The following is a 26,015-nucleotide window of genomic DNA, read 5'->3' on the forward strand; positions in this document are numbered from 1 at the left end:
GCTGCGGCCCCCGCTTCGCTCGTGCAATCCGGGGCCTCCTCTGGTCACCTTGTCGTCGTGGCTACGCAAGAATACGGAAGCAACACGGAAAGCGTGCCGAGCCCTGTCCGCGGAAGCGAAGGCGAGGCCGATCAGCTGGCGTCGCTACCAGCTCTCTCACGGTCTTGCTATGAAAGCACGTGTTCCCGCAGATGCAGAGGTACACAGCGACAGTCGCTAGGTCATCAGCGGCCTCGGAAGAGCCGCCATCCAAGCTGAGAAGAACAGTAGAATAAACAAAGGCTGGGCTTAGTGTAACAACAGTGACGCCCCGCCCCGCTTGCCACGGGGCGGGCACCGGTGGCGACCCTTTCTATCACCTCTACAAAACCCACATCCTCCCCCAGATCCTCCAACGCTTCACTTCCGCCCTCAAACGCGATCCGGCGAATCACCAAAAGTTGCGAACGGCACATCGAGAGAGAGAGGGAGAGAGCCATCGCAAAGAGGACTGAAGAGGCGAACGCGCTGCGACGCGGCGCGGGTACGTCTTCCTCCGCTGCTGGGCAACAGTGAATTCGCGTGCACGGTGATTCGCAAGCTGCCAACTGAGAAGAATAAGAGTCTCCGCGTGCGTGTGGGTCGGCCGGTGGCAAGGGGAAGGAAGGGAGGAGCCCGGCAGAGTGCAGCAAAGAGAAATAATACGATGTTGCCTTCCTGCTGTTCCCGCCGCAACAAAGTCGGGACACATGCCGCCGCTCCGCGTAGAGTCTCGCAGGCCGCGCAAAACACGCGCGCACGCAACGCCGTCTGCGATCCGCGGCGTTGCCGCTACGAACAACACGCCAGGAGAGCGGGGTACCTGGCAACGCGTGTCCCGCGCCTGCAGCACGCAGGAAAAGACGGGGAGGGGGAGGGGGAGGGGGAGGGGCACGAGAAAAAGACGGAGAAGAAAGGTAAGAAAATAAGAAGAGAGGGAGGCGGCACAAACAAGGCCAAGGATGGCAAGTACACACAGGAGAACAGTTCGAATAAGAATGGTTACAAGGACGAAAGGGAAGGGGGCCGGCACCAACGACAACCGCACAGCCAACAGGAACACTAGTTCTCCATCTGGATCATAATTTTCATGTCTTTCGGGTCGCGGTGCATCGCGCGCTCGTACGCTTTCACGCTATCCTTGAACACGAACTTAGCGCTGATCAGCGGCTTCACGTCCATCTTGCCGGAGCTCAGCAGGCGGATGATGCGCGGGTACACGTTGCGGTAGCGGAACGCCGTCTGGAACGTGATCTCCTTCGCCTGCGCCATCACAATGTCCACCGGCACGGGCTCCACCGGCATCCCCACAAGCACGCAAGTCGCACCAGGCGCAGCGTGCTCGTAGATCAGAGGGAACGCCGATGCCGCGCCACCGCACTCGAACACGACGTCGCAGCCGTTGCCCTCCGTCGCCTCCGCAACGGCGCGCTTCAGCTCGCCCTCCCTCGACGTGTTCACCGCGCGTAGGCCAGGGTAGCGGCGCGCGATCTCCAGCCGCTCGTCGCGCGAGCCGCAGATGATCACCTCTGAGCACCCGCCCGCAAGCGCGGACAGCGCCGTCACGATCCCGATCGTGCCGCACCCGATCACGAGGCCCACGTCGCCCGGCTTGATGCTGGCCTTCGTTGCCGAGTGCATGCCAACGGCAATCGGCTCGCACAACGCGCCCTCCTCATAGCTCACGTTGTCCGGCAGCTTGAAGCACAGCGCGGCGGGGTGGATGATGGTCGTCGACATGCACCCATGCACCGGCGGCGTCGCGAAGAACGTCAGCTCGGGGTCCAGGTTGTACAGCCCGCTCAGCGTCTGCGCAGAGTTCCAGCGCGGAATGCCAGGCTCCAGCGCAACTCGGTCGCCCGTCTTCAGGTTCTTCACCTCCGCGCCCACCGCTACAACTGTGCCAGACGCCTCGTGGCCAAGGACCATCGGCTTCTCCACCACGAAGGGTCCGATATGGCCGTGCTCGTAGTAGTGCACGTCGCTGCCACAGATGCCCACGCTGTGGATCTTCACGCGACAGTCGTGCGGGCCGAGCTCGTCGCACACATCCACCTCGCGAATTGTCAGCTCGCCCTTCTTCTCCAGCACGAGGCTCTCCATGAGGACCATTTTCAGCGCGGAGGACGGTGATTGAGGGGGTGAGAGATGAAGAGAATGTATGTAGGTTGGGAGAGAGAGTCGGTGGAATAAAAAGTGTTGCGGTGACGGAGAAGCGCGACTGCTTCCGAGAGCGGGTGTGCGTGTGTGGGTGTTAGCAGTCACCATGAGGAGCGGAAGAGAGGAGAGAGAGAGAGAGAGGGGGAGCAACAGAAGGCGTGACGGAGAGCAGTGTGTGTGGGGGGGGGGGCGAGGGCAAGACGGCATGTAGCACAGCATTAACAGCGAAAGGGGCAGCACGCGGGAGAGAGCGCACGTCACTGCACCTCGACACAGTGGGAGAGCATATACACGCGGCGCTAAAGTCACGTCTGCAAGGCAGAGCGGCCCCGCGGATGCGAGAGAAAGTGAGCATCAAATCAGTCGCCGCAGACGCCCGTGCGGTGTATCTCCTTCGTTGTTGCTGTTGCTGCTGTTTTTTGCTTGTTTTTTGTTTCCTCGGTCCTCCCATGTAGGCGGAGCTGCGCGCCTCGATGGTGGCGCAGACATCCGTGTGCATGCGTGGCAACACCCTTCTGCTTCTTAGAGGTTGTCTTGTGATTGGACAGCGCATCTTGTCCCTCCTTTGCGCTCGTATTTCGATGTGTCAAGCTGTCTGGGCCTTCCCACGCGACTTACGGAATAGCCGCTTGCACTCCCGACCGGCGCAGCACCTGCACATCATCGCTTGAGAGTCTTGCACACCCGGCATAGGACACATAGCGAAGAGAGGTGGACGTCGCCAAAAAATCGAGGGGGCCATGCACATCCAAGCTCTCCATGTTGAGCGCCTGAAGCCGCGGAAGTTTCTCCACCCCGTGCAGCGCGCGCATGCTGGTGATTCTACGGCAGCCCTTCACCGAGAGGTAGCGCAAGGCGCGGCAGCCGCCCACCAAGAAGTGAAGCGTATGCACCGCGGTGGAAGAGATGTCCAGGTATTCGATGTGGCCACCCTGCTCGATTCCCTGCAGACCCTCCACGGTGAGCGCCGTGGCGCCGGCGACGGCGAAGACTTCGAGGGCGGCGCACTTGCCAAGACGGCCCACTCGCGTCAGGGTGGGGCATTCGTTCGCCACAATCTTGCGGAGGCGTGGCGCATGCTGGAGACCCTCCAATGACGTGGGCAACAGTTCCGTGCAGCCCTCCAAGTAGAGTGCCGTTAGCCTCACGCAGTCGGCGAGGAAGTTGACGTCCGTGATGGGCATGTGAGAAAGGCAGAGGACTTCCAGCTGAGGCAGGGCCTGGATGCCTTGGAGTCCGTCGACGTCGAGATGCCGACATCCACTCAAGTCCAGTGACCGGAGCGAACGGCACCCCCCACCGAAGTTGGCGACCGTCGAGACATTGGTGTTCTTCAACGACAGCTCCGTGAGAACGGCGGCGTTCTCCAGACCCATCACAGAGGAGTGTAGCACACGCTTGCACCCGTCCACGCGCAGTACGCGCAGCGCCGGGGTAGACGCAAAGTGCGAGAGACCGCTCACTCGCGTGTACTCCGTCGCCAGCAGCTCAAGATGAGGAAGATGCTCTAGCCCCGCGATGGAGCTGGAGCTGATGCCGTTGCATCGGGTGAGGAGGATGCGGCGCAAGCTGCGGCACTGAGCAAAGTTCTGCAAGTTTCTCACCTCCTCCGTGTAACAGAGTGACAGCGTCTCAAGCCGTGGCGCCCTCTCCACGCCGCGCAGCTCCTCCAGGCGTCCGCTGCCGCCATCCCGCACAACCGTCAACGACGGCAGAAAAAGTGACAGTCGGCAGGCGTGCAGCAGCAGCTCGCGTAGAGCGGGACAATCGCCAAAGAAAGAGCAGTCGTCGATAATAGCCCTCTCCAAGTGAACCACCTCCAGGTGAGGAAGCAGCTCCACCCCGCGTAGAGCGGAGCAGGCAAGCAGCGCTTCAGAGATGAGATGCAGCTCTCGCAACACAAGCAAGCCATCGAGGTGGATGCGGCGCAGGCGCGGCGCGTCGAGCCAGAGCACCTGAAGCACCGGATACACGGTAGCGGTGACATGCACGTCGTCAAGCCCGCCAGAACATGGGCTACCGCCAGCACTCTGGCCGCTGCGAACGCTCACATAGAGCTCTCGCAGGCGCTCCAGAGATGGTGATCCTCCCTCCCCATCGACCTCCGGGTGTGTACCACGGTTCACATCGCAGAAAAGTGGCGCGGCAGCGTCCGCCATGGCGCCTTGGAGGCTCAACACCTGCAGTGGCGCTGTGAACATAGCAGCATGGGCGGTGAAGGCACCCAGCACTCCAATGGCCTCAGACACGTCATGCGATTTGCACTCGCTGTGTACATCCAACGCCGCGCCCTCTGCCATGACTGGGGCCCATGGACGTGCGGCCACACTCAGAACTAGCAAATTCTTGCGGTCGCGCAGCACGTCCATGCACCATCGCCACGCTGCCGCCCATCCTGGCGGCAGCGGTGACTCTGTTACGAAAAGATGAAGCTCCTGCAAATCCAAAAGGCCGCCGCCCTCGCTGTCAGGGCACAGCTGATGTGCTAGCCACGGTACGTGTTGCTCTGTCAGATGTAGCGCGAGAGGCCGCGGCTGAGGACCTGACGCGCTTCCCAGCATCAACCACGGCGGGTCTACTTCGTTCATCCTGCGCACCACACCGTACCCCTTGTTGCGCCAATCCTGCAGGCGCACACGAAAGCGGTATTCCGCAGCAGGATCGCACCCTGCGCGCCCAGCTTCACCGACGGCCACGACGCCCACGAGCCCCTCAGCGTTGACCATGCGTGCATGATCCCTCGATCCGTCCAGGGCGAAGACCAGTTCCGGCATCGCCGCGCCGTAGCTCTCCTCGTCCTCGTCCTCTTCCCACCCACCCTTCGGCGGGGTCACAGAGTCGGTCAACAGAGGTGGGCCGAGTGCTGCCCCATCCTCTGCCCTGGGTGGGGTGCCATCGGTGCGCCTCGTTCTGCCGGCGTCTGCCTGCAACGAAGGGGCGGCGGCGGCGGCAGTGGTGCACACAGCGCGGTCGCCTTCGCTGACTTCATCGTCTGCAGCGCGTAGTGGCGCCGACGGCGACCGCACAAGCAAGAACTCCGCGGCGCTGGTGCAGATGGGCTGGCGAGGCAGGCGGTGGCGGTGCTGCAGCCAGGAACTAACCCATCCCCGCACCTCTGCTGTGTCTAGTCGAGTCTTGTTCGTGCACAGCAAATGTGCGGTGCCGCTCACATCCTCGACAAGAACGGGGAGCAACGCATGGCCGTAGTGTGGATGGTGCTGAAGGTCGGTGAATGTGTCCTGACGGTAGCCTCTCTCCGTCTCCTGCGGTGAGTTGGCGACGGAGCTGTCCATCGCCGCTGTGACGGTAGACGATGGGGTATTGGCGCGAGAGGGCTGTGAGAAAAGGGTCAGCGTGGCCTGAAGCTGCTTAGACCGCGGTGCACCTGCGCTGCGCGCCCACTCTCGCGAAATCGCACTGACGGCATCGTCCAGCAGCTTCCGCGTTGCGTTGAAAGCCTCGGTAGGTCGCTTCTCTAGAATAGGCAGAGGTGGCGGTGTCAGCTGAGCGCCATAAGCAGCCTTGGCCGTCATGTCCCCTGCGCCCCCGGATGCCGCAAGGGCTCCGCCCGATCCGCCTTTGCCCTCACCAGCACCGCCGTCGAGCCGGTTCCGCTTGGGCCGAAGCACGTCGCAAAGGACGCCGCCGACGCGAATGCGCGAGAGCACGGCGCGACCACCGGAAAGGCGAGGCAGCACGAAGGCGTGGTGGGTGCATGTGAGGCGGTGCAACCACCCCTCGCGCCACGCCCAATCCAGCAGCAGCGATTGCCGCTCGCAGTGCAGCAGAGCGCTGCCATCGAGCAGGCGCTCGCTCTTGGCCAACGTCGGCCGGTATGGTGGGAGCAGCGGGGTACGGCGTGCGACTGGTACGCTCCCAACATACTGCCGCTCCTGCCCATCCAAGCGCGCATACGCGTCCCGCACAGAGGCCCCCGCGCCGCTCTCCTGAATGAAGGGGCAGACGCTCATAGCGACCTTCGCGATCATCCATCGCCACCCCAGCTGCTCGAGTCGGCGCCGCGACGCAGGGGAGACGGCACGCAGCGTGGCGTGTGCTGCGGTTGGAGGGTCCGCTAGGTAGCTGAAAATGGTATCCCAGGGAATGTCGTCGCCTTTGTGCGCGGCAGGGGCCGACAGCAGCGGCGCGGAACCCACATCTCCCAATCGGCCACCTGTTCCAGACGCCGCGCCCGGGGCTTGGTCCGAAGAGCCGACGACCGCCTGCTGGTGGGGTGGCGCGTGCGCATGAGCCGCAGCATCGAGCTGCAAAGCGAAGTCCTGCACTTGCCGCAGCACCAGCTCCTGGGTGTCTAGCGGTACCGTGAGCGTCCCAGACACGCCATCCAGCTGCTGCCGCGCATCCGGCTGCAGTGCTCGCTGCGCATCCAGGTACTGCTGGAACAAGTTGCAAAGCGCGTCAGCTGGTGTGGGCAGCGAGCGCTGTCCGCTCATGAACGCGCCATCGACAGTGACGTGAGCTCGTGTATGCATCCCTGACGCAGCGATCGTCCTGTGCAGCAGTGGCATCGGCGCCTTCAGAGGCGGCGGCAGCGAGGAGAGCCTCGAGCACAGCATAGCCAAAAACGTCGCTTCGTCGTGGGGGGTTAAAGTCAGCAGCGACTGTTGACTTGCGGAGTCCCGCGCATTGTTGCTGCCGCCGTTACGCTGCGGCGGCGTCTGTGACAGCCCGCTGCCGATCTCGGAGGAGTAATGTTGAAGCGATATCATGTGCGCCCTGCCGCTGTGGTTGAGATTAGCGCCGTAGAGACTATGGGGCGCGGGCTGCATGAGTGGACTGAGCGGTGCCGCCATGTCGATCGGGGCGCCGAGGGGCACGGTGTAGGTCGTCGTGAACCCGCTCTGCGCGTCGCTTGGATGCCCCCCGTAGGCGAGCAATGGTGAAGGGTGCGCGCTTTCGGGTAAAGACTCACTACGCCCCTTTAGCTGCAAAGATGCTGGCGGCCGCGTCATCAGCACTCCCGAGTCGCCGCCGCCTCGCTCTGCTTCGCTTGGTGGCGCCGCCTGCTTATCTTGGCGCCACCCTCCTGCGGTGCCGCGCCACGAGCAGGGAGCGCAGGCCGTGGCCGGGTGTGGCACCGTCATCGCCGTAACAGGAAGTTGGGTGCGACTCGCCCATCCCGCTTGCAGTGACTTGCCTGGTGTAGTCCAAGAGATTGATGTAGCCGTGCTTGTCGCAGCCGCCCCCGCTTCCGGCGATGATGTGGCATGGTGAAGAGACGCTGTGCTCCCTGCCGAGCCAGTAGTGCTGGATGCTGCGACAAAGGACCATGGCACGGACACCTGGCGCAGCGAGAACGCATTCCCTGCCAGCCTCTGAAGCCTTACAAGCGCAGGCACGGACACTTTAGAGTGCTCGGAGGCGGCAGCGGTGCTCGCCGATTGCGAAGCAGACAACTGTGCGAGCCTGTTTGTAGTGAGAGAAGCACTGCTGGTGCCAGCAGAAACGGGCGACACCTCAGACGTGGACAACGTGGTGCGGGAAAGGAATGGCGATGTAGCGGCGCATGGCGGACTGTGTGGGCATGGCGACGGGGAGGTACTCATTCTAAGCTGCTCGGAAGCGAAAGACGGTACGGGCGAGGAGTCAGAGAGGAAGCAGCGTGGTCGTGCGCGGCTGCGGGGTGGCCTGCACCAAGTGTGTCGTTGAAGTCAGTATGCGTGTGTGTGTGTGTGTGTGTGTGTGTGTGTGTTGAGGGGTGGGGAGCGGGGGTTCTCCTTCCCCGCGGATGGCGTGCACCCCACCTCAAATAGACAGCAAAGATGGTCCTTTCGTTGCGTTTTCTGTCCTTGTGAGGATGCGGGGCTCTGCACGCATGCAAGGGCGGGTAAAGGAGTGCGCAAGGCAACGCTTGCGAGTAAGGAGAAAAGTGTTTAAACTGGAGGGTAGGCCGGACGCCTCCGCGTGACGAGTGCTTGTGCACGTGATGTAGAGAATGGAAAGCTGCCGGCAGTCGCTGCGCCGTGTAGGGTACTAAGGAGGGTGAGGACACCACGGCAGCTGAGCAGAAAGACGAACAAACACACACGTGCGTGCTGCTTCGCAACACCGGCAGACAAGATCGACTGGTTTTGAAAAACACAGCTGTAGAGATGAGCAGACGGTTGCGGGTGTGAGGAAAGCGGGGGAGGGGGGCTGTGTCATTGGCACGGGCGAGGCGTGCGTGTGGCGGCAGTCCTCCGTAGGAAAGCAAGAGTCACAGACGCACGCACCCCTATGCGCCTGTTTACGACGACGTTCTGACGACCTTGGGGGGCAAGAAGTCCGCAAGCGACACATGGAGAGAGACAGAAAGCGATGAAACGTTTTGAGGGAAGAGCCTGGTAGCAAGCGTGGCAATCACTTGCGACGCACAACCAGCTGCGCAGGCACAGCGACTGCGCGCGCATGAGCAGTTGGTAAACACAAGGCGGCGGAAACAAGGTTTGCCGACAGCATTACCACTCTCCACGCTCACTACTCTCCGCAGTGGTGGAAGCCAGCAGAAGTGCCTATTGTTGCACCGGCGAGTCCTCAGGAGCACGGTGCGTGTACACAAGTGCCTTCACACTCGGCAGCCGCTCTGTAAAACGATGCACACCTGTTCCCAGGCATGCCCGTGGTGTGTCACTGGAACCGGTGTGATCGTATTCTGCATTTTGCCTCCTCTTGGTTTCTATCTGCTTGTGAGCTTGTGTGTCCAGCTGGGCGGAGGGAAGAGGGCATGTTCGCGTGGCACGCGGCTGCCCATTTTCATTCTGTTATGTTGCGCGATTCGTTGCATTCCTCACCGCTTCGCCGCGGGCGCGGTGGGAGAGCATACAACCACACCTGTGGGCCCCTGACCCTCAATCCTCTCGGCAAAGTAGACCACGGAAAAGGGGAAGGGCACTGCCGTCACATCACCCACACAGCCCACATCAGCGAAACGGAGGTACTGCCCTTAGTGAGCATCGCGTTCGTGTCTCCGGTGGCCCACCAACGTCAGCCGCTGCTCTCCCGTGAATACCACCGTTCCTGGACCATCCACCCGCAGCTCTGTAAACCCATCCAGCCCCAGCTGAATGTTCAGCTGCGTGACAATGTCTGTTGGACATGGCAACAGAAATGTGCTTGACAGGCCTGCTGACGTGTCGTGCCGGCGAGGCAGAAGGGAGGCTACAGTGTACTTTGGCAACGGTGCGGCAGCCGCAGCAGCAGCTCCGCTTTGGTCGACCTCTGTTGACGGAACTGTGAAGGTTTGTGCGTTGGCCAACCGCTGCACATCGAGCGGGAAGCATGCCACCACATACTCCTCCACCTTGTTGTTGGAGGTCAACGTGCGCACGATGGCGCGAACGGAATGCACAGTCGCAGCAGGCGAGATGCCCCGAGACGCCTCATACGCTCTCAGTACCTCCAACGACGGCGGAGGAAGATACACCAGATGGGACAACCGAAGAGAGCCGCTGACGTCCAGGGAGGTGTCCAGTGCGGTCCACCGGTACGGCTCGCCATCCTGGACGGAAGCCTGGAAGAACGTCTCGCGCTGCGCCGCTAATACCTCTCTCATCGAAACGACGAAGAACGTATATGAAGACGGACTCGACTGAGCGGATTTGTGCGCGGCGAATGGGCGCGCTCCCACGCGAAGGGAGAAAAGAAAATAGATGCGAAGAAATACGCTGTTCGACGTGCTTTGGCTTCACCTGTGCCTCAGACTGCGCGACGCTTCAGCGGATCCAAGGCGCTGCGTCGAGCACTGCCTGACGCCTTTGAGAGCGAAGCGGGAGAACAGGGAGAAAGAAGGGCACCCTTTAGGCAGGAGTGAAGAGAAACGAGCGAGAGATGCAAGGAGAATAACAGCAAGAGCAGCGCATCGTCGCCACATGCATACCCACAGAGAGCGCGCGAAAGCGGTGTGTGTGTGCGCGCGCGCAAGACTGAGAGAGAATAATGCTCTGTGATGCGCTCAAGAGGGAGGAAGCTGGGGGGGGGGATGACGTGCGCCGGTTCAAACTCCCCGTTAGAAGGCATTCGATCAGTGTTCGCCCTTCTTCGTTGTTAGGAGCGCACAGAAAGAGCCGCTGCCAGCCACTTACCTGCAAACATGCACGAAACACGTCCATAAACTTACACAAGCGCTCGCACAAGCCTTCGCAACTCGTGCCCGCGTGCGGCCATACGTCAATGCGCATGCATCTTCATGCTCGTTTTATGTCTTCTTCCACGAGAGGGAGGCCCGACAGCAGCACAAGAAGTGTTCTCAAGACACCGGCAGAGGGGAAAAGGAGGAGGAAGCAACGTAGAAAAGAGCTAGGGGAGAAAAAGAGGGGGTCCGAAGCGCGTACGCACCTCAGTCCTCCGCGTTTTCCAGCCCTCCCTGATTTCCATCTTGCTCCTCAGCGCCCCCTTTCGCCTCATCGCTTGGTGGTCTATCGAACGCACGTGAAGGGTACTATGTCTGTGGTTGGCATTTCGAGCAGAGAGACCTATACGTTCTCGAATACGCGGCGCAGGCGCGGTAAAGACTCCGAGCGAAGGATGCTAGACACAGCGCTGTCCCTCACCCGCTTCGCAATGTTGAGCCAACAACGGGCCGCCGCATCACCTCAGAAGAGAGGCGGGCACATGCATGTAGACACACAACCACATGCACACACAAAGATGCAAGAGGAGAGGAGGCACAGACACTAGATGCGCAGCCCTAGGCGCACAACATCCTACAGATCAACATACGGCAAACACCACTACGCCGCTACTTCTGCGGAAGCGGTGGGGGGATGGGGCACACCAACGCCCAGGCGGCAGCAGTCAACAGTGAGGTGTGGTACGCAGTGCGAGTGAGGGTGCGAGAGACAAAGAGTGTCGGACAATCACAGAGAAGAGAAGTGAGAATATCTGGCAAGACCGCACAGACGCACGACATGATGGGCGCGAAAAGGACAGAAGGGGCATTCAAGGAAACATGCGAGCACCGGTGACTCGGGTGAGTGCGTGGGTGTGTGCCGACACACAGGGAAGAGGTTGTCTTACACGAATGCATCGGCTACTGTTAACTCGGAAGACTCTAACGTGGTGCGTGGCTCCCGCCTCTCTTCTCTTGCATTCACGCACACACCATTCGCTGGAACGCGTACGTGACCTACCTTGACGATAACCCGCAATCATCACATCATTTTGTTCGTTGTCGCTTTCTCCACTCCAGTGCGTGAAAAAACGTTTGCTTTTCCCTCCCAGCGTGTGCCCGCCCCCCGCCATCCAGCACGAGTTCCAGCACCGCCCCCCCCCACACACACACACACCGGCATGTCGCAGGCCCCACCCCGCCCTGCGAAGCAGCAGTGCACACACGCGGTACAGCAATGCGTCGGCCCAGCCATCTCAGCACCGCATCGGCCTCAAACCCTCACCGCCACCACCGCCGCCTCGCAGGTCGCCTCACAGCCGCACCCACACCATGCCCGTCGCCACGTGATGCATCCTCCTCGGAGGGGCCTCGGGCTCCCCACACCAGCGGGCAGTGCGAGGGTCCGGTGGTGGGGTGCGTTCCGGCCGCGCGGACACTCGGCCCATCATGTGGAGGGCACGCGTGTGCCCACGGCCGCAGGTCGCTCAGACGCAACGCCGTCCAGGACCGGCTATCCGACACCAGCAGCGACGCATCGCTCTCACCGCTCCCCAAGGTCGTAGGCACATGACCCTGTCACCACCAGAGGTGGCTCCGCATTTGGCAGGGATAGAGCGGGGGGGCTGCCCCGCTTCCACCCAGAGAGGGTCGGCGTGTGTACTGGGCCCTGAGCTGCCACGCACCGAGAGGTGTGCCCACACACACACACACACACACACACCGTCATCACGAGGGAGTGCAAAACAGTAAGAAGGGAATCAGTGAATCACTCACATTCAACAGAGGAGGGAGAAACGAAAGGACGGGGAACGCAACAGAACGCAACTAGTATGGCGCGCCACCACGATGAGCATCACAACGGGGCAGCAGCCCCGCAGGCAGCTCCGGCTTCTCCAGCAGAAGACGCTTGCACTTTGCGCACGATCTTGTACGCGCCTGACGCAGCGCTCGCCGACATCGATGTCGGCGACGGAGAAAACTGCACTGTGCCTTTCGCATTCAGCAAACCGTCATCACCTTCCCCTGCGATTTGGTCTGTCAGTGGCGAGGAGGAGAGGCCGGCTGCGCCTGCTGCTGCAGCGTTGCTGCGATGTGCAGCAAGGTCCTCGAACGCGGAAGTGGCCCGCGAGACGTCCCTGACGGCGCTCACCTCAGGTATCCAGTGCCGTGTGGTGCGCTCGATCAGATCCACGAGCGTTGTCTTACTGCTCTTGCAGGTGCGGCACGCCCCAAGCAGCTCGACGTGCATGTCGCCCAAGACGGGGTCAAAACCGACAAAGCGGAGGTCACCGCCATCGTCCTGCAGCTGCGGTCGGATCGTGGTGGAGACAAGCTCCTTGATCATCAGCACCACCTCCGAGTCGCCCTCCTCCGGGGCTGTGTCGGCGTGGGGATGGGGGGCGCTGGGGTCGACGTGCGGGTTGCCGCTGCAGATGTGATCCGTGAGCAGAGCGCTTACGTGCAACTTGAGCTCTGACCAGTCTGTCTCGGCGATCAGTGACTGCAGGGCAGCCTCGTCTATTTGTTCGTCCTGCGAAGATGGCGAAACTGTGAACTCACCGACGTCAAAGGACGCATCCGCTGGCGACAACACCGGTGCCGTAGAAGCTGCATTGAAGCTACGGGCTTCGGCTGCTGCCTCGCCATCCTCTTTTAACACGTTGGCGACGTGCTGCTGCAGCGCCTGCGAGCGCGCCGCAGCAGCTTCCTCGTCGGTCCCGTGGTTCTGCTGCACTGTGCTGAACTTCATGGCAAAGTAGCGGGCCGCAGCCGCCGCATCCGCCTCCTCCACGCGCTTCACTGTCACAAAGGACGTACCCACCGTGACTTCCTCCACCATCGGCAGCGCCTCAAGCAGCGTGTGGGCAAGTGGAGAAAGGTAGCTGTTTGTGCTGTTGAACACCATTGTGTGGGCGTTGGGCGGCAGAAACTGCATCTCATCGACATAAAACTTGTAGCACGCGTCGTTGGGGGTCGGCTGGAAGCGGACAAAGACGGTCCGCTGAGGGACGCGGCAGCAGGAGACAAAAGACGGTCGCGAAGTGCTTTGGCGCGACCCAAGGCCTCGCCGCCAAGTCGTCGGCGCTACAGGGAGCAAGGCAATGAGAGAGACGTCGAGGCCACCGATTTTCATGCAAGCAGCCGCTGCTCTGCTGAGCTGCCCTGCAGACCGCCGCAGAGACAGCACGCGCGGTCGCATCTCAGTTTCGATAATGAACGGTCCGCGTTGTGGTGTTTGTTTTTTGCCTTCATCGGCTCCTGCTACAACGGATGATTCTGCAACACTTTTGGCCGCAATGCGCCCGCAGGTATACACATGTATATATGTGTATGTATGCGTGTAGATCTATGTGTGTCCACAGCAAGAAGAGCGGCCAAAGAAGGAGTGAAGCAGGCAGAGTAACACGTTGATGACAGCGGTGAAAACGATTCGGCTAGTCACACGATCGGCGGCGTACGAGAGATGAGCCGTCCACGAGTCTACAGCGCACACAAACGCGCCTTGACCCTGCAGGATACTGTGGCGCAGTCAAAGTCGCAAAGTAGCAGCCGCACAGCGCATCTAGGTGGTCAGCCCTCTCCCCGCTCTATCGATTAGGACACCGACTACGCGCTACGTGGACGGGTGGTCGACTCCTGAGCCAAATCCCTATGGAGACCGCCGAGCTCCCCGGTGGGTCGTCTTTGTGTCGCGTTGTCTCATCTCCCGCACCGGAGAGGTGTGTGTGTGTGTGTGTGCCGTATTTACGACCCGCCATAAAAGAACTCAGAAGAACGCGAGGGAGGGAGACGGTCACCGGTGCGCATGAGTTCGAGCTCCCGTCTGCGCATCTTCGACGCTCGCTCTCTCTCTCGCTCTTTCCATCGCGGGTGCTCTTGGTCACACCCAGACCCCACTGCTTCAACGGTGCTGGCACGGAGGCGCACCGAAGAAGTGGAGGGTGATGGCAGAAGATCGAAGAAAGGCAGCCGTTCTCTGCCCCAGTCTAGCCCGCCCCCACCTCCCCCTGTCCACCACTTTAAAAGCAGAGGCCGCCCGTGGCGAAGAGCGGCCTCTGCTCCTTCCCCTCTCCTCGCCTCAGCCACACCACCACCAACACCCTCACGCCACCCTAACCGTTGCAACTCTGCGCCCACCCACTTCCCTTCCATTTGTGGTGCTCTACTCGGCAAACTGTAGTCGTTGCACCTGCGCCTCCTCGGTCGCCTCCGCCACCAGGCGCGGCATCAACGTGTCCAGCTCGGTGTTGAGGGCCGTCTGCACCTCAAGCGCGTGCCGCAACTTCACAGCCCAGCCGTCCAGCACCGCCTGATACGCGTCTCGCGAGGCCTTCTCCTGTGACTGCAGTGTGGTCCTCAACGCCGTGTACTGCGCACGGTACACTTCGTAGTCCGTCTTCTCCGTCGCTCGTCCGCTGCTGATCTCCAGCGCCTCCTTCCTCACAAGCAGTTCGGACTTCTTGCTAGCGATGGTGAACTCGCGGCGAAGCTCAGTCTGAGCCTCGGTGGAGAGGAGATGGCGTGGGAGCGCGGTGCCCATCGTCTCGCCGTCCTCCCCCTCCTCGTCGCCGTCGTCCGCATCTACCCCGCCGTGCGGATGTACAGCCATGCGGCCGTGATGGCCGCTCTGGGCGTGGTCTACCGGTGGTGTAGCGAGAAGCTCGTACCCAAACTTCTTTGCAACCTTGTTGTAGAGCGCCACACACCCAGCGCACGCCGTCTCATCGAGCACGTACGTGCCGTCGTCGGCCACGGCACTCTCCCCGGTCTCCTCTTCAGCAGCGAGCTGTCGGCGTGACAGCTGCGCCGTGACGCAGTGGCACGCAACCGTGGAGCGGGTGCCGCAGCGTGTACACATGACGGAGACCGGCGTGCGACAGAGTCCCGTTGGCTCCCCGCAGCGACGTTCCTGGAAATGGTGGAAAAAGGCGTACTGAATCACCTGGTTGCTGTCTGTGCCGCTCACCACTCGCTGGCCGCACGTCAACTCTGTCAGACCGGTGTAGGCGCACGGCGCACACAACGCACTACAGACACGATGGCACGTGTGGCCACACGGCAGTACTGCACCACAGGGGTATGGGCAAGACGCGTGGGTAATCTCGTTCGTCGCTGTGCAGCCGTTCTCCTCAAGGTGTGCAGTGCCGATGCGGTGCTGCGCATGGCACGGTTTCAGGCAAGCATGCGAAGAGTTGGGGCACGCGTTGTACACCTGCAGGCAGAGCGAGAGGCACTCGGTAGGGCCATGCACCTGAACTGTCACGAGCTCCTCTTCGGCGTCCGCGTCCTCCTCGTCTCCTTCCGGCGCCGGCGCTGGGGCAGCTTTGGCGTCGTCGTGCTCCCGCACAACGGCGATACGGCGACACTTGAAGTGGTCTGGGCACACCATCGCCAGCACGCTGGCCCCCACCTCAGACGGCAGCCAGTATCCCCGATGATCCTTCGGCGCCAGTAGGCGCCGCTGACGCTGCACGAGAGACTCGGCCTTGGCGAACAGCGGGATGCAAGCGAACAGCTCGCGGCTGCCGATAAGAAACACGCCATGACGCACTCGTCGCAGCAGTCGCCACAGCCACCACTGCAGGCGTGTGACAAAGAGCGACGCGGATCCGTCAGACGACTCTGCCCAAAGCTGCTGCCACTGCTCATGCCGCACGTCTGGCCGATGGCTACCACCGTCGGCGACGGTGCCAGAGGTACCGCCGCGACTCTTATGCAGCGCAGCAATCACTACCTCGAGCAGGCCGGAGAGGCACACAATGCCCACCTCCACCTCGCACTCCGCCTCTTCAAGGCTGGTGTAGGACATGGTCGTGGTCCCCGCTGGCGGCGCGGTCATCACCGCGGACGCCGGGGAGACGGCCTCGTTGCCGGCATCCTCCAGTGACTCCTTCCACACCCGCACCGACCGCCGGAAATGGGGAGATAACAAGAGCGCGGACCTCGACAGCGCCGCCGAGATCGTCTCCGCCTCGCCTGCGGTGCTCGTGTAGATGCCGAAAGATGTTTGCGCGGGTGGCGTCGTCGTCGTCGATGCGTCGTCGCAACGCGCAGGGTGGTAGCTGGAGAGATACTCCATGAGAAATACCGCTGCAGCGGTGTCGGCAGCAACGCAGTTATCCATCGAAACACCATGGCTCCACACCTCCACCGCGCTATGAGAGGCCAGCCCGAGAAATGCCGGGGGTGGTGAGGCAGTGTCGGTGACTCCCTGAAGCCTCCCCGACGCCTCGCCGTCTTCCCCGTCTTGCTGAGCGTCATCGCCTTCGCCGTTCGCTGGCTCCTCTGTGACCTTGGATAGAGCCCGGGTGTCCTCGATAGTGTAGCGCAGCAGCGCCTGCACTTCCGCACGGCGGCATCGCAGCGAGTCACGTAAAACTGTGGTGGTGAGGTCTCCAGTGCGCTTCAGCTCCGTGTGCAGCGACCGCAGCAACGCCAGCACAATGCGCTCATGCGATCGGCGACGCTCTTGAAAGGCTGGCACTTCAGAGGTGAGCGAGTAGACAAAGCTGGACACTGGGGTAAGCATTGCGAAAATGCTGTCCTGCACCGCATCGATGTCGTCGATGCACATGTGCGATGGCTGCCAGCACCAGAGGTATGGCAGCAGCAGCCCCTGCGTCAGCTCTGTCGGGGTGCTGGTCAGGACAGTGTGTCGAGTGCTCTGCGAAGTGGCCGCTACACCCCAGACCAGATCCAGAAAGGACTGGAAGAGCGACTTGACAGATTCGTGAACAGCCGCGTGGATGTGCTGCGCCAGCTCACTCTGCTTCTCAAGGTACACGATGTGCCACCCCTCCAGCTGCTCCTTAGATAACAAGGAGAGGTGCGTGGTAGGCGGCATCGTAACCGGCGCGTAGCGCCCCTCTGGTGCGGCGTTCAGCAACTCCCACGTCGCTGAAGAGGCTCCGCCATGCGCAGCGGAGGCAACGAGGTAGAGGGACGTGGCCACGTCGCAATCCGGCCAGAAGTCTCTCACGATGAAGTCCGCCCAGCTTTGCGCGGTCGAAGAGGAAGTACTCGCGCGGGCCATCAAATCCGCCGCGTCACGCGCAGACAGCGTCAACGAGAGCAGCGGCGCAGCCACTGATACTGCGGCACGGCACCCGCCGCTCCACAAGCCGGTAGCCTCAAGGCGGCTCAGCTCCGTGTTGAGCTGCGTCGTTAGTGGGGCGTTGAAAGACCGCGTGTGCGACTCCTTAACCAGAGCTGCGAGAGAGGCGATATCGCTTAACTGCCACGCTACTTGCGTGTTGCGTGCGCCGTTCCGCCTCCCCCTCTCCTGCTCCTCGTCCATGAGGCCTTTGCTGGAGCCGAAGAGAAACTGGCCAACCGAGGCCGGTACGGTAGACGTGGCGACTGCGGGGCGCAGCAGCAACGGCGTGGAACAGTACAGGAACCCCTCGTTGAGCTGCTGGTACAGTTGACGAGCCTCTGCCACGATAAGGCTCGCCTCATCCAACAAGCTGCCCCCAGCACGTCCGCCGGCATAGATGGAGAAGAGCTCCTCCATAGTGGCGCAACGCAGCGCAGTGACGATCTGCTTAACTGACGCCATTGCGTGCTTGATGCCGCCCTGCACGCTCCGCTGCTGCTCCTGACGCGCGGCTGCGTGCAGCTTGCCGCGCACCAGCGCTGAGGCGTAGAGAACGGCGGTTTTGCCGCTCCCCGTACACCCATCGACCACCCTCACCGAGACAGGCACCCCGCTGCTCCCTTGCGCCGCGGCGCCGGTGCCGTTTCTGGAGATGCCGGTACCCGCGGTGAGGGAGTGGAGAGCTTCGACCTGTGCTGAAGAGAAGCCGACAGCCTCGTTTACCGAGGCCAGAAGGGTCTGCAGTGAAATGAGCGGCGCATCTCCCAGTCGCTTTCCGCTCGCGCCTGACGACGTCGAAGACACGGCGGCATCTAGCCCATTGCCGGAGCCAGACAGCAGGGCAGCTACTGGAGCTGTGAGAGATGACACGTAGCGCTGCATCGGGACGGCACCATCTGTGAAGTGCTCGGTCCACAGACCCGACACTGCGTCCGCGCCGAACGGCTGGCCTGAGCTGCGGCTGCCGCCGCGACCGTTCCCCGTGTTGATGCGGCCCTTGCCGTTCACGCCCGCCTCCGCCTGCCGTACACTGAGAGACAAGGCGTGAAGGCGACGGAGGCAGTCAAGGTACGTCAGGGCTGGCGTGCCGGCCGGAAGGAGCCGCTCCGGCGGCGCAGCGGCGGTTGCAGAGAGCAAGGCCGCGCGCCGACGTCGAGAGCCGCGTCGCTGATGCCCCGCCGCCTCTGCCCCTAAAACAATCCACGCCTGCGCCTGTCCATCTTCTGAAGCCGCGGCGCTCGTAAGGACGAAGTCTGCGAGCATATCCGCATCACGCAGCACGTGTGCCGTCACTCGAGAAGAGGCAGTGGAGGCGCTGCTGCCTTTTTCCCCGGCCGAGCGGTCACTTGTCGCGTGCGTGAGCACTAATGGAAAGATGACCCACTGGCCATTGAGCTGTACAACGGCATAGGCGAAGAGGGAGGCATCCGTGTCGGACACTCGGGCCGACTGCAGTGCTGACACGAGCGCCTTTATCTCGTCTTGGTGCCGCCGCTCGCGAGAGCCTTGCACACACAAGTGAACCGGCAGACCAAAGGCTGCGTAGTGCTGCACCTCTGCCAGCGAGTACTCCGCCAACCCGCCAGACCGCGGGCCTACAGCCTCCACGCCGCTCACACGGACAGCTATGACTCCCTCGACACGACCTCTGCACAGCTCCTCTGAGCCGCCAGAGAGCTTTGTCACGCGTCGCACCGCGCGAGCGGTGCTGCCGTATAGCTCAGCGTAGGCTGCCAGCGCAGTGCCGCGGATAAACTGCTGGACCTCACGGCTGAGGTACGGATTGTAGGTGCGCCGCAGAGCCGCCAACTGCTCCGTCACCGCGCGATCTTGCAAGTGCCGCCCGTCTTGGATGCGTTGTAGGGTGGGCGGAACAAGAAGCTCGGCAAGGGTGTCTGTCACGTCGTCGCTGGCGCCGCTGCGGTTTGTGTCCAAGCGGTCGTGCGAGCGTCGCATATCGTCCTCGAGCTGCAGCCAGCGCAGCACCTCCTTCAAGATGCCGGTGGCAGCCACCGCTTCGAGCACCTCGGAGATCGCCTCCTCCGACCCACTCACATCCATCGCGGCTTCTTTGCTGCGCCCGCTGTGGGACTGCTGCAACCATACATGAGAGAGGCGGGCGAGGACCAGCTCCACACAGTTGCAGGCTTGCCGAGCACTGCGTCGCACCTCGGCTGTGGCGAGAAAGGCGTCCATCGAAACAGCAGCGCTACCGCTCGCGTACTGTAACCCCAGAAGTAGGCAGGAGTGCAGTGTGTTCGCCATCAGCTGCCGGGTAGACGCGCCGGAATCCGCGGCAACCAGCTGCATCGCCACCTGCGAAGCCCCGTCCACATACAGCGGGGACGCGAGGAAGAGATATACCAACCGGTGGCACAGCCGCGGCAGGCGCATAGCTGACTCCACATGCAGGAACACGGCGAGTAGGGCGCGCAGCGCAAAGCTGACGGTGCGCCGCAATCGGTCGAGCGTCTTCGCATCGGCGCCGCGCATGGCGTCCGGTTTAATGCTTAGCAGCATCGGGAGCTGCAACGTGCGCCGCCAGCCCTCGCGTCCAGCGTTGCCTCCAGCGCCTGGTGACGAAGATGATGCCGCTGCTTCGAGAAAGGTCAGCTGCGCGAGACCCGGTGGCTGCTCCAGTAGCGTCGCCAGCCAGCGCACCACAACCACTATGCTCCCCTCCACCGCCTCACGCCAGAGATCGACGTCTGAGGCTGTGAAAAGTGACGTGTTGTATGTTATGAATTCCTGGTGCGTCGCCCAAGCCGCCCCCGACGCCGCTCCGCTATCACTGGCAGTGGCGGACGCCTCGGCGGCGTTCTCCGAGGGTCGCCTCGGCTGGCAGCGAAGGAGCAACAGATCGCCGGGATGTGCAACGGCAGCGTCTCCTGTCGCTGCCGGCTGCATAGCGGATTCCCCGCCAGTGCCAGCGATGTCCATAAGCAACGACGAGGCGCTGGCTGCGTCGCTCCCCGCTGTTGAAGGTTGCGGAGCCGCGAGCACCAGCGTGCGGCCATCGTTCGCCACCAGCTCCACAGTGAGCAAGCGCAGCAAGGACCCTTCCTCACTGCAGTGGAGAAGCTGCTGATACACCAGCTCCTTTGTGAAGCCACCCAGACAGACAGAAATGTCATCTTCCATCAGCGTCGCAACGTCCACCGCTGTCATCGAGGCGCTCGCGTGAGACAAGGTCTGAGTTGTTGACGTGGGGGTGGCGGTGGTGGCACCGAGAAGCCGCGACACGAGTGCCACCCGTTCCGCCTCCAGCGATCCACTTCGACGGGAAGTGATGCCGAAGATGACCTCGAAATACAACGCGTAGGGAGACGACGACGAGCTGGGGGCGGCAGAGGCAACGTTGGAACCATCGTGCGCTCCCGCGCGTTCCGAGGCCGCGTCTGCCTCCTCACGGAAACGCTTCATCGGCCAGCGGGAGAGAAGAAGGGTAGAGACTGCACACGGTTATCGTCGCACTTCAGGGAGCGCTCTGCTGAGCGGCAGAGAGAAAGGCGAGGAGAGCCGATGGAGATGGCAAAGCCGCACAAACAGCGGCACGCGAACCACCGACGCCGTGCCACTGATGCCGCACGGCGTGAGACAAGCCGCTGGGCGCACTCTACAAAGGCACCTACCTCCGTGTGCGTCGCCGTGAACGGGCGGGGAAGTGTCTATCTACGTGCGTGGACTGGGGGCAGCGGATAGAGCAAAACAAAGGAGAACAAGAGTGAGACACGGCTGCACAACAAGCTCCATCAAGTACAAAAACGAACACCGAAACAAGAAGGCCGTGTGTGCGTGTGTTTGTGTGTGTGTGTGTGTGTGTGTGCTCTGCCGCAAGCCGGACGTCGTTAGTAGGATTTAACTGATAGCCAAAATGCACAGGCACGCACGCACACACGCGCACAGCCGGAGACACGACAGAGGGAGTTGAAAGGGCAGAGGCCCAAGCTAAGACCAACTGAACATGCGCGAGCACACGGTGCACGTATGTGCGTGTGTACCATCAGAGGAGAAGAGACCCAGAGAGAGAACATGAGGAGAGGGAGAGACAGAGGTGCAGAGACACGAAGAGATGCACAGATGTGAAAGCCCAGCGCAAGCCGTCAAAATGCAATGTCGCGTAGGCCGCATCCTGCTGCGGAAATCTTCGGAGCCGTGAACCGTCTCAACCACCGGTGTAGCGCGGCAGTGGCGCTGATGCGTGGCGTCGGGCACCTGAAAGTGATGAACACAGGGTAACTAAGCGTCTGTTTGTGTGTATGTGAAATTCTCCATGCGTTGACGACTGCGCAGTGGCGAGAGGGGGAGGGGGGAGGGTAGTTGACTGGGTCGAGTGCGGGCGGCGTTGAACATCCCCCACGGTGTTGCACCAGCCGCATCGTGCGTTCGTGTTTTGGGAAAACGCGAAGACATGATGAGAACAAGCGAGAGCCCCGCTCCAGTCCTGCAGCGCACGTACGCGTGTATGCCGATGCAACGAGCCGCCGCACACGGAAGGAGGAAGATGGATCACACATGTCAGTGTGTCGGTGCAGCTGTCGCCCAGAACGTGAAGTTTTCCCCTTTTCTCAACGGGCCCACTCCACACCAGCTGCAGGTCCGCAAACATACGCACGCACAGCCGCCTCTCACCCGCACCAGCGGCAGCACGGCTACATCCTCGACGTCAAGGACACGCCGCCCTGCCATCGGATCGGGGCCGTGCGCCTAACGCGCACCTCTCGCCCTTCCTCATCCATGCATGCGACCCAGCGGAAAACAAAATTGTGTGACGAATGGCGCAAGTCAGCGGATGTGTGTGGAACGACATGAGCGCCTACGAGGCAAAGAAAAAATGAGTTTTTTTTGTTTGCTTTTCCCTCCCAGCGTGTGCCCTTACTCCGCCATCCAGCACGAGTTCCAGCACCGCCCCCCCCCCACACACACACACCGGCATGTCGCAGGCCCCACCCCGCCCTGCGAAGCAGCAGTGCACACACGCGGTACAGCAATGCGTCGGCCCAGCCATCTCAGCACCGCATCGGCCTCAAACCCTCACCGCCACCACCGCCGCCTCGCAGGTCGCCTCACAGCCGCACCCACACCATGCCCGTCGCCACGTGATGCATGCCCCTCGGAGGGGCCTCGGGCTCCCCACACCAGCGGGCAGTGCGAGGGTCGGGTGGTGGGGTGCGTTCCGGCCGCGCGGACACTCGGCCCATCATGTGGAGGGCACGCGTGTGCCCACGGCCGCAGGTCGCTCAGACGCAACGCCGTCCAGGACCGGCTATCCGACACCAGCAGCGACGCATCGCTCTCACCGCTCCCCAAGGTCGTAGGCACATGACCCTGTCACCACCAGAGGTGGCTCCGCATTTGGCAGGGATAGAGCGGGGGGCTGCCCCGCTTCCGCCCAGAGAGGGTCGGCGTGTGTACTGGGCCCTGAGCTGCCACGCACCGAGAGGCGTGCCCACACACACACACACACACACGCACCGTCGTCATGAAAGAGGGCGAAAGAGGAGGAGGCAACAAACGTCAGGTGCTGGAAAACGGCCGAGTGCGCGCAGAAGTGGCACACCTTTTCGCGCGTACATTAAGGACTGCGTGTGTCTCGGTGAGGAGGCGGCAGAGAAGGGGAGTTTGTAGCGCGCGACATGCCTCACCCTTTCACACATAGTACTTGGCGCAATACCGTGACGACCTCGACCAGGTCGTCCTGAGCAGCCATGACAGCATCGATGCTCTTGTAAGCGGCAGGCGTCTCGTCCAACACACTGCTGTCCTTGCGGCACTCGATGCCCAGTGTGGCAGCCTCATGATCTGCCACAGTGAATCGCCGGCGCGCCTCGCCGCGGCTGTAGCGGCGCCCGGCACCGTGCGAGCAGGAGCAGTAGCTTGCGGCACTTCCCTTGCCTCGCACAATGTAGCTGCAGGCCCCCATGGACCCCGGAATCACGGCGAGCTCACCCATGCGCGCAGAAGTAGCACCCTTGCGAGTAAGCCACACATCTTGCTCGCGGAACGTCCCCTGGCCTGGAGAACTGGCCGCCTGGGCCTCTTGTCCTTGCTCTCGAATGGGAATACGAATGCGCTCGACGTAGTTGTGGTGGCAGTTTACGGCTGCTTGCACTGTTGTGAAGGGAGTTGCGATGCACCCTCGCATGGCTACCAGTACGGCGTCAAGCATCAACTGTCGATTCCACCACGCGTACCTCTGCGCCCACTCCACCGCAAAAATGTAGTCGGTGAAGTGCGCCGTGCCTTCGTCGAGATAGGCAAGGTCGGCATCAGGGAGTTGAAGCATGCGCGCCTCCATGTCCTTCTTGGCCAGCTCAATGAACAAGGACCCGATGCGGTTGCCCACACCGCGCGACCCAGAGTGTAGCATCACCCACGCGTGCCTTCGCGGCTGCTGGTCATCGAGGCACAGCTCAATAAAGTGGTTGCCTGTGCCGAGTGTGCCGAGATGGTTGAGGTTGTTCGTGCTCGCCACTTGTGCGTTCCGGCGACACAGCTCTTCAAAGTCGTCTGCGAGGTGCTTCTTCCACACCTGCTGCACATTCGTCGGCACACTGTTGCGCCAGCTGCCGGCGTCTGCGCCACTATAACCGCCGTGGGTGCGACCGTGTGGCACACTCAGCTCAATCGCCAGTCGCAGGTCTTCCAGTGAGTTCGGAAGATCCTCTGCAGTGAGGGAGGTCTCCACCGCAATCATGCCGCACCCGATGTCAACACCGACACACGCTGGTATAATCGCGCGCACCGTGGGCAAGACCAACCCGACGGTGCACCCGATCCCAGCGTGCACATCCGGCATGACAGCCACAGGTGCTGGAATGATGTGCGGGCTCATGCGAGAGATGCGGTGTAGCTGTTCTTTCGCGGTCCGCTCCACCTCCACACCTCTGCGCCAAACTCGAACTTCGACCGCACTGGAAGGGTCGCTGATGACCTCGTACTTCGAAGGAGCTTCGAGTGCCTCGCGAGCGGCTAATGGTACATCTGCATGATGACGCCGTCCTTCACTCATGCGGCAGGCAAAGGAAGACAGCTGGTGGAGAAGACGCGCGCCGTCTCCCTCGGCAATGCGCCGTCGATGCAGGAAGAGCGACAACATTCCCATCATTGCATGCCCGTCACCTGTGTATATATGGAGGAACGCACCTCTGTAGATGAGGGCGCAGTGTCTGCAATATGAGTGGGCGAGAACATGCCACCGGATGTCTTAGACGCAGAGATCAGAAGAAGGAGCTGAGAAAGGAGAGGAGGAATCTCCAACACACCGTATCACACGCAGGCCACATCCACACACAGAAGCATACGCACAAACACCGTCCCTGGAGGGAGACACCGATACAGATACAAGGTACGGCAGAGGGCGCATTGAGCGTGATGGCAAGGGCAACAAAGTAAATATAGGCGCCGCCACGTCAGTGTGCAATGAGGCAGCCGCGTCGCCGCCGCCCTCTACCCGTCGTACGCGTCACGCGGTGCGACTGCGCTCTGCCTCTGTGCGTGTTCTCGGACGACAAGAGTAAACACGTCATGCGAAGCGTGTTCGTTGGGCTCTCGCGCACAGCGTCTCTCCAACCCGCATTCGGCGAGGGCGCCATGGACTGCAGGGAAGAAAAAGAGCCCTCCGGTTCTCCTTGCGCTTGTCTGCAGGGGAGCGCGCGTCGCCAGTCTCTCCAGTCCATACAAAATAGAGCCGGTGAAGTTCGACGCCCGACTCATCCCTCCGCGGCTTCTGTTCCGTCATCATGTATACATATATGTATACGCATATATATATATATATATATAGCAGCTGCGTTAGCGTGGTGGTTTCCTGGATAAAGTGTGCCCTTACTCCGCCATCCAGCACGAGTTCCAGCACCGCCCCCCCCCACACACACACACCGGCATGTCGCAGGCCCCACCCCGCCCTGCGAAGCAGCAGTGCACACACGCGGTACAGCAATGCGTCGGCCCAGCCATCTCAGCACCGCATCGGCCTCAAACCCTCACCGCCACCACCGCCGCCTCGCAGGTCGCCTCACAGCCGCACCCACACCATGCCCGTCGCCACGTGATGCATGCCCCTCGGAGGGGCCTCGGGCTCCCCACACCAGCGGGCAGTGCGAGGGTCGGGTGGTGGGGTGCGTTCCGGCCGCGCGGACACTCGGCCCATCATGTGGAGGGCACGCGTGTGCCCACGGCCGCAGGTCGCTCAGACGCAACGCCGTCCAGGACCGGCTATCCGACACCAGCAGCGACGCATCGCTCTCACCGCTCCCCAAGGTCGTAGGCACATGACCCTGTCACCACCAGAGGTGGCTCCGCATTTGGCAGGGATAGAGCGGGGGGCTGCCCCGCTTCCACCCTGAGAGGGTCGGCGTGTGTACTGGGCCCTGAGCTGCCACGCACCGAGAGGCGTGCCCATATATACACACACACACATACACACACCGTCATCGGGTTGCAGTGGTGCTAACAGCAGAAAAAAGTAGCCGTTGACGAGGTGTGCTGAAAAGATGGCAGGGCAGAAGAAAAAAAAAGCACCTAGACCGCTTCCCCACCATCGCCACCACCAACAGCTCCAGCGAGTATGTAGCCTGTTGGTGGCCCTCCCGGGGACTGCAGCGGGTAAGAGCGAAGACCTTGAGATGA

The 26,015-nt window shown here is 62.0% G+C and overlaps 6 protein-coding genes across 6 annotated transcripts; all 6 read right to left on the bottom strand.

The window, feature by feature from the left end:
* Positions 1 to 1,080: 1,080 nt before the first annotated feature.
* Positions 1,081 to 2,130, bottom strand: LMJF_33_0520 (putative d-xylulose reductase; the record flags this gene model as incomplete). The annotated part of the gene is made up of 1 exon (XM_001685739.1): positions 1,081 to 2,130. One exon carries the CDS (start codon positions 2,128 to 2,130, stop codon positions 1,081 to 1,083), a length of 1,050 nt encoding a protein of 349 aa, XP_001685791.1.
* A 662-nt stretch (positions 2,131 to 2,792) lies between these two features.
* Positions 2,793 to 7,151, bottom strand: LMJF_33_0530 (conserved hypothetical protein; the record flags this gene model as incomplete). Its single annotated transcript, XM_001685740.1, has 1 exon — positions 2,793 to 7,151. The coding sequence occupies one exon, from the start codon at positions 7,149 to 7,151 to the stop codon at positions 2,793 to 2,795; it is 4,359 nt and encodes a 1,452-aa protein (XP_001685792.1).
* Positions 7,152 to 9,121: 1,970 nt separating this feature from the next.
* Positions 9,122 to 9,730, bottom strand: LMJF_33_0535 (conserved hypothetical protein; the record flags this gene model as incomplete). The annotated part of the gene is made up of 1 exon (XM_001685741.1): positions 9,122 to 9,730. The coding sequence occupies one exon, from the start codon at positions 9,728 to 9,730 to the stop codon at positions 9,122 to 9,124; it is 609 nt and encodes a 202-aa protein (XP_001685793.1).
* A 2,410-nt stretch (positions 9,731 to 12,140) lies between these two features.
* LMJF_33_0540 (conserved hypothetical protein) lies at positions 12,141 to 13,421 on the bottom strand (the record flags this gene model as incomplete). The annotated part of the gene is made up of 1 exon (XM_001685742.1): positions 12,141 to 13,421. One exon carries the CDS (start codon positions 13,419 to 13,421, stop codon positions 12,141 to 12,143), a length of 1,281 nt encoding a protein of 426 aa, XP_001685794.1.
* Positions 13,422 to 14,450: 1,029 nt separating this feature from the next.
* On the bottom strand, positions 14,451 to 20,552 carry LMJF_33_0550 (conserved hypothetical protein; the record flags this gene model as incomplete). The annotated part of the gene is made up of 1 exon (XM_001685743.1): positions 14,451 to 20,552. One exon carries the CDS (start codon positions 20,550 to 20,552, stop codon positions 14,451 to 14,453), a length of 6,102 nt encoding a protein of 2,033 aa, XP_001685795.1.
* Positions 20,553 to 23,025: 2,473 nt separating this feature from the next.
* On the bottom strand, positions 23,026 to 24,081 carry LMJF_33_0560 (conserved hypothetical protein; the record flags this gene model as incomplete). The annotated part of the gene is made up of 1 exon (XM_001685744.1): positions 23,026 to 24,081. One exon carries the CDS (start codon positions 24,079 to 24,081, stop codon positions 23,026 to 23,028), a length of 1,056 nt encoding a protein of 351 aa, XP_001685796.1.
* Between the last annotated feature and the right edge of the window lie 1,934 nt (positions 24,082 to 26,015).

Source organism: Leishmania major, chromosome 33 (genome assembly GCF_000002725.2).
Source record: "Leishmania major strain Friedlin complete genome, chromosome 33".
Lineage (NCBI taxonomy): Eukaryota > Euglenozoa > Kinetoplastea > Trypanosomatida > Trypanosomatidae > Leishmania > Leishmania major.